This window comes from Anabrus simplex, chromosome 7 (assembly GCF_040414725.1).
Source record: "Anabrus simplex isolate iqAnaSimp1 chromosome 7, ASM4041472v1, whole genome shotgun sequence".
NCBI classification, from domain to species: Eukaryota; Metazoa; Arthropoda; class Insecta; order Orthoptera; family Tettigoniidae; genus Anabrus; species Anabrus simplex.
In genome coordinates this window covers 167,411,577-167,423,635 of record NC_090271.1, presented here as the reverse complement: position 1 = coordinate 167,423,635, position 12,059 = coordinate 167,411,577, and the positions used below count along the sequence as shown (strand labels likewise).

Sequence of the window (12,059 nt, the reverse complement as noted above, 5' to 3'; positions counted from 1 at the left end):
GAACCCAGTTAGGACCCCCCCTATCCGCCACCTGGGACGTGCCACATGGGAGTATCACCTCTCCCCCTGCTACGCCAGTGTAGTAGGTTTGTGGCTTGTTGGAATGAATGATGGTTATTAATAAGCTAGTGAAATGCAATCAGTAAAATGTAAACATATAAATAGTGAGAGTAAGGTTGGCCTTGAAGATAAATATGACGAGTTTTACATCAAAATTAATTTCATTGATTTTTAGAGGGGTTAAAGCATGTGTTGTGTTTATGCAACATTGGGAAGAAATGGGTTTATGTGGGCTGGGAAAGCATCAGTCTAAATTGTAAAAATAGTACATTTTCTAAGTGGACATTATATCCTATTGTATACACAATTTTGGAAATGTTTTAGAATTAAACTAATATTTGAAAGTAATATTATGCAAGAAAACTTTTATAATCCTCTTGCACACGTAAACACCATAATTTAAGGTCCCTAGTATGAGTCTTATTCAGTGCACCCTTTGTTATTCCCCTCTAAGGTTGCATGAGACTTTTCACTTCACTTTAGACTTCATGTGAGATGTGTGACCTCTTTAACTGTTACCGCTGTACATAAGTCACACTTACCAAGTTACTGTAGTTGAGAGAAAGAGAGAGAACATATTTATTTCTGCTCCCCCCATTTAGAGGCTGCCAAAAGACAAAGCTTACATAAAAATTTGATTGACAACTACAAGAGTCGTATAAAATACGTCTATAAATGATTGGTATACCATATTATAGCCTACGTATAGTGGAAATGTGTGTTCTCTTCAATGATCCTACTATATTTGTTGTGCATAGAATTTGTTAGTCGTTTTTTTTTTTAATTTTGAGGACTCATGAGGCACAAATAGACTGTATTTTTTAAAAGATCAGAAAATATGATTGTATTTTGTAAGCTTTCAATGAATAAAAAATTGAGAAAAATTTTCCTTTCACTTCTTAATAAAAATGCATGCATGACAGCATTATTTACTATTCTTTGTCATAAAAAGAAAAATCTCATTTGCAATATTCTCTATTTAATATTATGGTACTTTGAATTGTGACTGACATACAATAGAATTTTCAAGAATTAAGAAGTATAATTTAGAGCTTTTAAAATTGTATATAAAATTTTACTTATGGAGGTTTCCAAAGAAAATAGAGATTCTATTGATCCTATAATATGTTTACCTGTTCCAGATGTTGGGTAGTTATTAGTAATACATTTTTACCCATCAGTTCTTTGCTTATAATTAATGATTGTACTCTTATTGTAGGTGGTGAAGAAAGTAGAAAATGCTGAGAATAATTCTAGAGCAATAGACCGTTGGATCAAAGATATCAGTGACCTGCATCACAGCAAGCCTCCTCCAACAGTGCATTACACCAAGTAAGCTACTTTGTTGTTAGGCATGTGGGTAAAATGTGTGGAGGAAAAGGGAAGTAGAGTAGAGTGTTATTCATGAAGTAGGTTAAGGGTTAAAGTATTACAGTAAATGTTGAGGAAAGGAAGGGAAGGAGGAGGGTAGGGAAAAGATGGTAATTTTCTACGTTGGCTCCAACAGTGTAAGGCAAACAGGAATAGGTACCTTGTACTCTGCACCTTTGATCGATCATCATTTAAGGGCAGTTTTAAATTTCTATTAGCTTGTAGAAAAAAAATCTGTCCAATAAATATTTGGTTTTAACTATTATTCAGTTGTTTAAGTTAACCTACTGTAATTAGGATATGTTTAAACACAGTTTAGAAATGATGTGTAGTTATTTTATTACAATATATCTTGCTTTCTTTATTGTTGTGTAATCCTTGTGTAGCAAAGTGGGGGTGGGGTAATCTCTAGGAAATTATTTCTAACTACATTTCTATTGTTTCAGTTAACCTGTTGTAATTAGAGTAGATGTAAGTGAAGTTTAGAATTTAGTGTACCGGTAGTTATTTTATTAGAGATTTTCTTGTGTGTTTTATTGTTGTGTAACCCTTACATAAACCTTTGGATATTTCAACATTTAACAGCAGTTTTCATTTCTATTTGCATATAATAATGATGATTATGATGATGATGATGAGAAGAAGAAGAAGAAGAAGAAGAAGAAGAAGAAGAAGAAGAAGAAGAAGAAGAAGAAGAAGAAGAAGAAGAAGAAGAAGAAGAAGAAGAAGAAGAAGAAGAAGAAGAAGGTCTATGTATGAGGGTTGGAACTTAAATAGTAGCAAGACTGCTGTGGAGACACTATGCAACGGAATCTAATATTGTCGCTGATACCATACGTTGGTTACATACCTACCTTACCTCAGAGCAAATGGACTCACCCTTTTCACATCACCTGCGTGCACACAAGCGAGAGAAACACATTCACGTGTGAGCTAGCGGTCTAACATAACGTTGTCACTATGTTTTCCAAACAGTAACAACGGAGTTGGATCAAGATTGAATGTGCCAGAGGTTGTACAGCACAACAGTGTCATCAGGGTCTTCAAGAGGCTTGCGGGGAATCTGCATTGCCTTACAGAACAGTGGCACATTGTGTAATAACCTCAAAGATGGTCAGCAAACTGTGGCGGACATTAATCGGGCAGGTCATCCTATGAGTGAAGAAGAAGTGCATGCTCTTGCCGCGTTACTGGACAGTGATCGAAACCAGACAATTCACGAGCATTCACTTCAGAACTGTTGCAGTGATTCGACAGGCAGTAGACCGCTCCATTCGCACCATCAACAGAACAGGCTCTGCTAAAGGTATACGACGACTTCCACATCGCTGGTTACGGGTTACACACAACGCTTGTGACTACATTGAATAACAGTAAAAGTTGCTAACATGTAACTCTTTTGTATCTGTTGTAAATAAATAGTTGCCACTATTTAAGTTCCTACCTTCGCATTTGCATATTTAGTATAACTGCATTTCTATAGTTTCAGTCAGATAGTTATTTCCATTATTTATTAAGATACTCCTGTGTAGAATTGTAATGTAGTTATTCATCACTCAGTATCTTGCTTGCTTTATTGTGATGAAATCCTGATATAGTATAGTATTTCTTTCCTCTGGTATAATTATATACAGCGTAATTCAGCAGCCCCTTCCAATATTGTTTGCTGCAGCCCAACTAACATGCACATGGTTCTAAGGGTGCTATTCCCCTGTAGGTGTACTTTATGGTATTAATGTTCAGTGAGCACATTTTGCACACTATTCTGAACCCTAGCGAAATGTTATATCATCTGTTTGCAAAACATGATGCCTTGAAATCATGTGCAATGTCCTTTTACCATGTAACTATGTTAATGTGTTAATATTAATTTGTCATGCCTCGTGACCAGGTGTAATGAAGAGGGAAATCAGTGCATAAAACTAGGTCACAGTGCAGTAATTAATGTCTTAAACACCAAACCGGATGGCTATGTACTCTGCTCTCATCATACTACCAGCATATTTCCAGCAGTGTAGCATAGTGGATGTGGTTAGGCGTTTGCGTAGCAATCGACGGAATGTGCCATTGGCGGTTTGAATCCTGCATCGTTCAAATCTTTTTGCATTGGTATGATGTTTGAATATGTAAAACATACCTGCAAACTTTACAAAACCAAAAAGTCAGGAGATTTTGATATGAAAATCAGAAAAAAATCAAGAGATACAATTGGTCAAAACGGCTTATTCTACATGTCTTGTGCAGTACAGGAGTACTGTGGTATATATTATAACACTTGTCTCAAAACCTGACCGTTGCAATTTGAGGTTACAAGGCTAAAAGTTGCACGTCTCTATTCTCTCACAGGGATGATGTGAGTAAGATGATCGGTCTCTGATAAGGCTTCCGAAAATAGTATTAACTCATGCTTCACACATGTGAATCAGTTATGCACTTAGGTAGCATTACTTAGCAAATACATAGATTAATATATTACATTATGCGCCCGCGTGATTATGCGAAGGACAATGCTATTTTTATCAATAAATTAAAATTTGCCAGAATTGTCTCTAAATGACTCCTAAAATCTCTAGAAAAGTAACTAGTCACTGTCTATGAAATTCTGTCACTAAATAACTATAAAATATTCCAAATCTACCAACTAGTCTCTAGAATCGACCAGACTGATATGAACGAACACGAACATAGCATGCGAGAACGAGAGATTGACAATCATAATACGCGTTGCGATATACAAGTTTCAATAAACATCACACATTCTCACACATTTCTCATATTAATAAACACAAATGTTTTATTTTAAAGCAGCCAATGAGTGAAGACATTCCGGCCACTGGCATACAAATCTGAAATGGCGGAATTTGAAAACAAATGTTTGAAGTTCACCAAAAAATACGCTAAAATCGGGAGGCGGGTAAAACTGTCCAAAACCGGGAGTCTCTCGCCTAAATCAGGAAAGTTGGCAGGTATGTGTAAACACAGGCCCACGTTTACCACATTCAAACAGTAGAATGATGCTGTTATTCATGTATGCACTGCACATACTCCGCTGGTTAGGGCCTGAATGTACTGTAATCTCTACTGTCATTCAGCATGTTTTCCACAGAGGAATACGTTGACATGCTCCTCATTTATGGGGAAGCAAGACAAAACTTGCGAGGCACTATGTCTGTGCCAGGAACTGTATCCTGACAGGCGACACACAACTGCTACGGCATTCCGCCATGTTGAAAGACGCCTAAAGGCAGTAGGTGTGATTTCCAACAAGCCACCAGTCTGCGATAGGCCCGTTACATTGGGTGAAACAAAAGAGGCCGTTCTGGAGGCAGCTCGTAATAATCCACACATCAATACAAGGGCGACTGCACGACAGGTGAACACCAGCCAGCCATCCGTCTGGCAAATTTCACCCATACCATCTTGAGCTACACCAAGAGCTCCATGGGCGGGATTTCGAAGCTTGAATGGAGTTCTGTCGGTGACTGTTAGGCAGGCTGGACAATGATGCAGCATTCATATTGCATATCTTGTTCTCGGACTAATTGCGCTTCCACAATAATGGGAACTTCAGTCGCCACATGTACTATTGGAGTCCAGACAATCATCATTGGGTGCGACAGGCGGCCCATGAAGTACGATGGGAAGTGAATTTTTGGTGTGGAATCTTGAGAGATCGCCTGATTGGACCTTATTTCTTTGAGGGCCATTGGTCGGGCCCACGCTACCTACACTTTCTGCGTCAGGAACTCCCACTGCTGCTGGAAGATGTACTCTTGCACGATCATTTGACAATGTGGTTGCAACAGGATGGAGCTCCACCACATTTGACTTCGCCCATTCGTAACCATCTGAATGAGGAACTGCCAGGCAAATAGATAGGATGAGGAGGCCCTGTTTCTTGGCGCGCCAGATCACCAGATTTAATGCCATTAGACTTCTTGTGGGGACATTTGAAGAACATCATTTACACTCAAGCGCCAGAAAACCCTGACCAGCTCCGGCATTTCATCACGGATACCTGCCGAGCAATTACACCTGAAATGCTTCAGCGCACAAGACGATCTATTGGACAATGGGCCCGTATGTGCATAAACCAAAATGGTCATCACATCGAGCATTTGCTCGATAAAACATTGTCAGGGCAGTAAGGTAAGTTAGGGTGTATTCTGCCTGAAGGCAGTTCCAAACCTCCTCTTCCAGACTTATCTTCTGTCCAAAAATATATGAATGTGTTTTCCACATTTTGGGCGTTTTCATGAATTATGAAAGTTAGGTTGTACAACCAAAGCTATCGAGCATAAAAAGTCTCTGAAATTCTAATCATGGGAAGTGGCTGGCTTTGTTGCATGTCAAATGCTACTTTCAGACATCAACTTCCTCTCGCTTCAAAATTTCATAAAACGTTTTAGCACGTAATTTGTGCAGTCTGTGATATTCCATCATGTCTGCCCTTTTAGCTGGTGATATAGAATTACTTTTGTATCTTGACTTTTAATTGTTCACAGCAGGGCTCAAACGCCCAAAATCTCGCGCATGCAAAACGAGGAGGAGAGGTTCTGTGCACCGTGCATCTGTTCGACTTGGCTCAGTTCGGACCAGCGTTTTGTCTCAGAGTGACTCGGCTAAGCTCGGCCCGACTTGGCTCGTATAGTGGAGCGCTACGGAGAAAGCGAGGAAGGCAGAGCCAGGTGGAGCGAGCGAGACAGGCATAGCAAAAGAAAGAGACAGTCTCAATGTTTTCTGAGATTTAATGCCTTCTGGTTTTACTTCTTGACGAACCCTCTCTTCAAAACAATGCAAAAAGTTATGCAAGGCTGATGCAAATTTGTTTGATCGTCTTCCAGACTTATCTTCCGTCCAAGAATATATGGATGTGTTTTCCACATTTTGGACGTTTGCATGAATTATGAAAGTTAGGTTGTACAACCAAAGCTCAGAATCGAGAAGTGGGAATCTGCACTCTGGTCAACCTAGCAAAGTCGTCTTATGCACCTTGCGCCACACAATGCACCGGTGCATGCACTCTGAGAGGGCGTGGTTCACAGTATGAACATTCAATCTGAATCTACTCATTCTTGTTACAGAAGAAAATGACCGAGCACAAATTCATACAAGCTGGCCAGTTTTCCTCCGTATAAAATATTGTGTTAGTAACCTAGCACAGGGATTGTCTACATTTCTTGGTTGATGTGATTTTGGTTCTGTGGTCATAATATACGAGGCACGTCCAGAAAGTAAGTTCCATTTCAATTTATCTCCGCTGCAGCGCTGCGATCGCAGTTCCGCACATGCACGGTAGACGCTCTGTATCAAGGAGAAGAAGCGTGTGCCATTTTGAGATCGCTGTCAGCCACGTACACTTTGTTGTGCTTGTTTACAATGTCGGTGTTGATTGAAAATCCCGCCGCTTGTGATTCGTTTTCTGAATGTTAGGAAAGTGAAACCAATTGAAATTTATTGGCAAATTTGCGAAGTTTACGGACAAAATGCGATGAGTGATTCAATGGTGAGAAGGTGGGTCCGACAGTTCAATGAAGGACGTAGTGATGTGCACGATGAAGAACGAAGTGGGCGTCCATCTTTGGTTACAGAAGAACTGGTTCACGCGATTGATGACAAGATCCAGGAAAACCGCAAGTTTACAATTAGTGCTCTCACTATGGAATTTCCCCAAATCTCACGATCACTAATTCACGAAATTGTTACCGAAAAACTGAAATTTCGTAAACTTTGCTCACGTTGGGTACCAAAGATTCTTACTGAGCAACACAAAACAAAACGGATGGGTAGTGCACTTCAGTTTTTGACCCGTTATAATGAAGGCGGCGAAGAATTTCTGACACAGATAGTCAGAGGAGATGAAACTTGGGTTTCTTACGACACCCCTGAAAGTAAGCAGCAATCAATGGAATGGAGTCTGACTCGCTGGCTGAATGGTCAGCGTACTGGCCTTCGGTTCAGAGGGTCCCGAGTTCGATTCCCGGCCGGGTCGGGGATTTTAACCTTCATTGGTTAATTCCAATGGCCCGAGGGCTGGGTGTTTGTGCTGCCCCCAACATCCCTGCAACTCACACACCACACACAACACTATCCTCCACCACAATAACAAGCAGTTACTACACATGGCAGATGCCGCCCACCCTCATCGGAGGGTCTGCCTTACAAAGGCTGCATTTGGCTAGAAATAGCCACACGAAATTAATTAATGGAATGGAGGCACACTTCATCCCCAGCAACGGTTAAGCCGAAACAAATCTTGACACCTCGAAAAATGATGTGCACAGTGTTCTGGGACTGCAAAGGCATCTTACTCATTGATTTCTTACCGCGTGGTCGAACAATGAAAGCAGATGTTTATTGCGAGACACTTAGGAAATTGCGCCGCGCAATACATAATAAGCGCCGAGGATTGCTGTCAAAAGGTGTTGTTTTCCTTCACGACAACACACGACCACACACTGCAAATGTGACGAAAAACCTCCTACAGGGATTTGACTGGGACGTGTTTGACCATCCTCCGTACAGCCCTGACCTTGCTCCTAGCGACTTTCATCTGTTCTTACATCTCAAGTCTTTCCTTGGCGGTCAACACTTCAACAGGGACGAAGAGCTGAAAGAAAATTTTTCCAACTGGTTGAAGACACAGGCGGCAAACTTCTATGAAGAAGGTATACAAAAACTTGTGCCCCGCTATGACAGATGCCTGCAAAATTTTGGCAGTTATGTGGAAAAGTAGTTTAAGAGTTGTAGAATTTTGTGCAATAAATAATTTTTCTGTACCTGTACACAATTTAGTTTTATTACCAAACGGAACTTACTTTCTGGACGTACTTTGTATTTTAAAAGGAAGTTATCTTGCTCTACTTTTCTTTTGTTGTCATACAGTTTGTCACGGAAATGAGTGATGTCTTCTTGATTCAGCAATCCTACTCGCATGTATAGTTTGGTCTTCCAGCATGATTATAAGTGATACAAGATGTAGGGTGAGCACTTGAACTGTTTCTTGCATGCTTGTGTTTTGTTTTATCCCAGGTGTTTACATCCCTTTTCCTCTTCCTGTTTCTACTGGAATCTTCTAGAGGACTCTTTAAACCTTCTAAACCAGGCGAGTTAGCTGTGCCGTTAGGGACGCGCGGCTGTGAGCTTGCATCCGGGAGATAGTGGGTTCAAATCCCATTGTTGGCAGCCCTAAGGATGGTTTTCCGTGGTTTTCCATTTTCACACCAGGCTGTACCTTAATTAAGGATGTGGTCGCTTCCTTCCAACTCCAAGTCCTTTCCTATCCCATCTTCACCATAAGACCTATCTGTGTCGGTGTGACGTAAAAGCCACTAGCAAAAAAAAAAAAATAATAAACCACCTAAATCAAAGTCACTCATCTTGTACACTTTCTTAATATGTGTAAACTTGCTCTTAAGTACAGCTCATCAACATATGACACATGAAATTGCCAACAGGTTATTAGCAGGAAACAGGAGCTTAGTCGTACACAAGCGTATTAGACTTAGCAGAGTTTGGAAGACATCACAGCCTGACTTATTACAGTTCTGGGAAAAAAAATATCCTACCCCACAGTTTACAATGACATAGTGAGTTCTGGAATAAAATATTAGTAATATAGATAGGTCGACACATTACAAACAAAATCCAACGGATTCCTCAATTTCAATAAAAACTGAGCGAGTTTTGGAAAAAAGCTCTTCAATTCCTTACATTCTGGTAGAACATATTTCCCACTTGTACCCTTCTGCTGATCGCCCTATCCAACCTTGCATCTTGCATTATTTCACTTCCCAAATATTTGAAGCATTCAATTACCTCAAGGTTTTGTCCTCTGATTCTAACAATTCATTTCTCTCTCTTTCTCCTTGTGTCATCACCACTGTTTTGCTCTTCTCCAAACTGATTTTCATACCATATTTTTCAATATTGTCATTTAAAGCCTCTAGTTGGATTTGCATTTCTGTATTGTTGAATCTCCAAATCACAACGTCATCTGCAAACAACGATATTTTCATATCCCCTCTATATGTTGCCTTTGTTTCCTTTAGAATTTCATCCATAACCATTACAAATATACTGTATTTACTCACGTATTAGACCCCTTTTTCTTCCACATTTACAGCCAAGAAAAGTAAGAACGGGGGGTTCCAATATGCAATAACCTCAAATTTTATGCAGTGAACACATGACTTCTCAGCTATCAATTGTACATGTTAACATTCAACACTACTCTTTAACAAACTTACAAATGTATGGTGAACACATGACTTTTAGGCCTACATGTAAAGTAAATATAGTCAGTTTTAGTTACTCTTATATCACGTCATTAGTTTCATCTCATTAACTCCTCTGATACGGTTGATGTCAGGAAGAGCATGCGGTTGTAAAAACTCATTACAAAAATTCGTCTTGCTTCATACTCGACCCCGTACAGAAAAGGTATAAGGGTATCGTATTATGGAATATTAATACAAAAAAATGTAATGGCAGTCACTTGTGTCTGTCAGTTAAGCAGTAGGCCTACCACACAGTAAACCTGATCACCGCTTTTATTTGAATTATCGTCATCTTGCGCCGCCAACTTCCTGCTACTAGCGTGACGTTGTTATAAATGACGTCATCTTCACAGCAATTGTGAGTATTCGAGATCCTGCCTTTTCACAACTTAAAAACAATAGTTTTGTTCCCAACTATAGTCTAAACTGTGAGAATATATTCGCAAATGGTTTCTGGAGATGGTCTCTTGTTATTCCCAGTTGGTATATAAGTAGCAGAGGCTATCCCTTCTGAATAAAGCCGTGCTGTAAAAAGCATGCCAACCCACCAGCTGATAACTAGCGTATGTTACAAGTTATACTTCCGAAAGTATTAATACATAGTAACCGGCAGCATTCTTTGGATAACTGCGGCTATTGAAAACCAGACCTTTATTTCTAAGTATATCTCATGCTTGTTTCCTACATTTATCACATCAGGAATTACCAAAACAGCTGTAATTGAGATAAGAGAGACCGCATTGTTTAGGTTATGTATGCTACTAAGTGCCCGGCTAGTGTCGAAGTTCCACGATGGAAAGAATAAAAATAATTTACAGGTAAGCTTGTCGCATTTATGGATATCTACAGGTGTGGCGGTAATGTGTTTTATTATTATAATGTTTAATTTTGCACGTTCGTTGCCTCCATATTTTTTTGATTAACGCATAGTATTTTCTGTTTGTCGTCTCCAAATATCGTTAAAGTAGTTAGTGGGGACGTAATATCATTACCATTATTATTGTTATTATTTAGGTACGTTGGCGAGCAAAACAATCATTATGATCGGATTGATTTAATTGTGTTTTAAACCTACTTCTCTCCAAAGATTATGTAGGCTATATTGGCCCGAATTACGAGATATTAAACGACCACTTTCTTAATGATCTCTCCTGCTCTATTAATAGGAACAGCCATGAATATTTCTTAACTAAAGTAAACTAGTTTCCTCATCCCAAGGTGGTGCAGCCCCCAATGCAGGGAAGCTGTATGTACCATTTTTACCGCATGTCAACTTTTCTGCCATTCTTAAATCTCTGGCAATACAGTACCGGGAATTAAACTTGGGCTCCCGTGAATGGCAGCGAACTGTGCTAACAATTACGCTGGCGGATGTCCTTAACTACAAAAAACAGACATATAGCATGACTGATGTATGCTTTAATTACATAGGTCGGACACAAAACTATTCACCTATTTGTACAACGTCATCAGGGCTGCAGTAGGGCTACGCTACGGAGGAGATATTTCTTAAATACGAAACACAGATGCACCACATGACTTTGACGCGTGTTTTAATTGCGCGGGTCGTATGGACAAAACTATTCACAAATTTGTGATGTCATCGGAGCTGAAGTAAGGCTTGTACCTGCTTCAAAGCGGAATCATTCTTCTCTGACGAATTACATTGGGGGGGGTCCTGTATGCGAGATTTATTTTTTCATTTTCTTCGTCCCAGAAAGCCAGGGGGTCTAATACACAAGTAAATATGGTTGTCTACACAACTAGAACAGTTTTTATACATTGCTTTCACTAATTCCCTTCATTGTTTTCTATATCCTTTTCATTCCAGTGTTTCCCACACCTTTCCTCTATTAACACTATCATATGCTTTTACTAGATCAAGGAATACCATCATCAGATCTTTTCCATATTCCTGTTTTCCATCAGTAATCTCATGGTAAGTATAGGGTATATCGTTGACCTGCCCAGCCGAAATTCATACTGCTCTTCTTCTAAATTTCTTTCCACCCTTCCTCGTCCTCTTTTCTATTATTCTCTTCAGTATTTTGACTACTTGTGACAACGGTGTAATTTGTTGATAATTATCATATACCTTTCCGTCACCTTTCTTATATACTGTTATTATCCCAATCATCAGGTACTTGCTTTTACCTCCATATACACCTTATCAGCCTATATAACCAATGTAGACCAGCACGTCCTGCTGCCTTTATCATTTCCACACATATTTCATCTATCTGTCCTGCTTTTTCTGTCTTCTTTTGTTTAATGGCCAATTCCACCTCTGCATTGCAATATCACTTTCCATTTCTGGGTCATCCTCATTTATCAATACACTCTTCTGTA

At 39.6% G+C, this 12,059-nt stretch overlaps 1 protein-coding gene across 3 annotated transcripts in view; it reads left to right on the top strand.

Annotated features, from left to right (window-relative positions):
• Positions 1-12,059, top strand: part of IFT46 (intraflagellar transport 46) — a 113,531-nt gene that overhangs the window by 72,275 nt on the left and 29,197 nt on the right. For all 3 annotated transcript variants that reach the window (XM_067151435.2, XM_067151434.2, XM_067151436.2), the window contains exon 6: positions 1,280-1,392. In XM_067151435.2, coding sequence (XP_067007536.2) covers positions 1,280-1,392 — 113 coding nt within the window. The remainder of the gene's footprint in view (positions 1-1,279; positions 1,393-12,059) is intronic.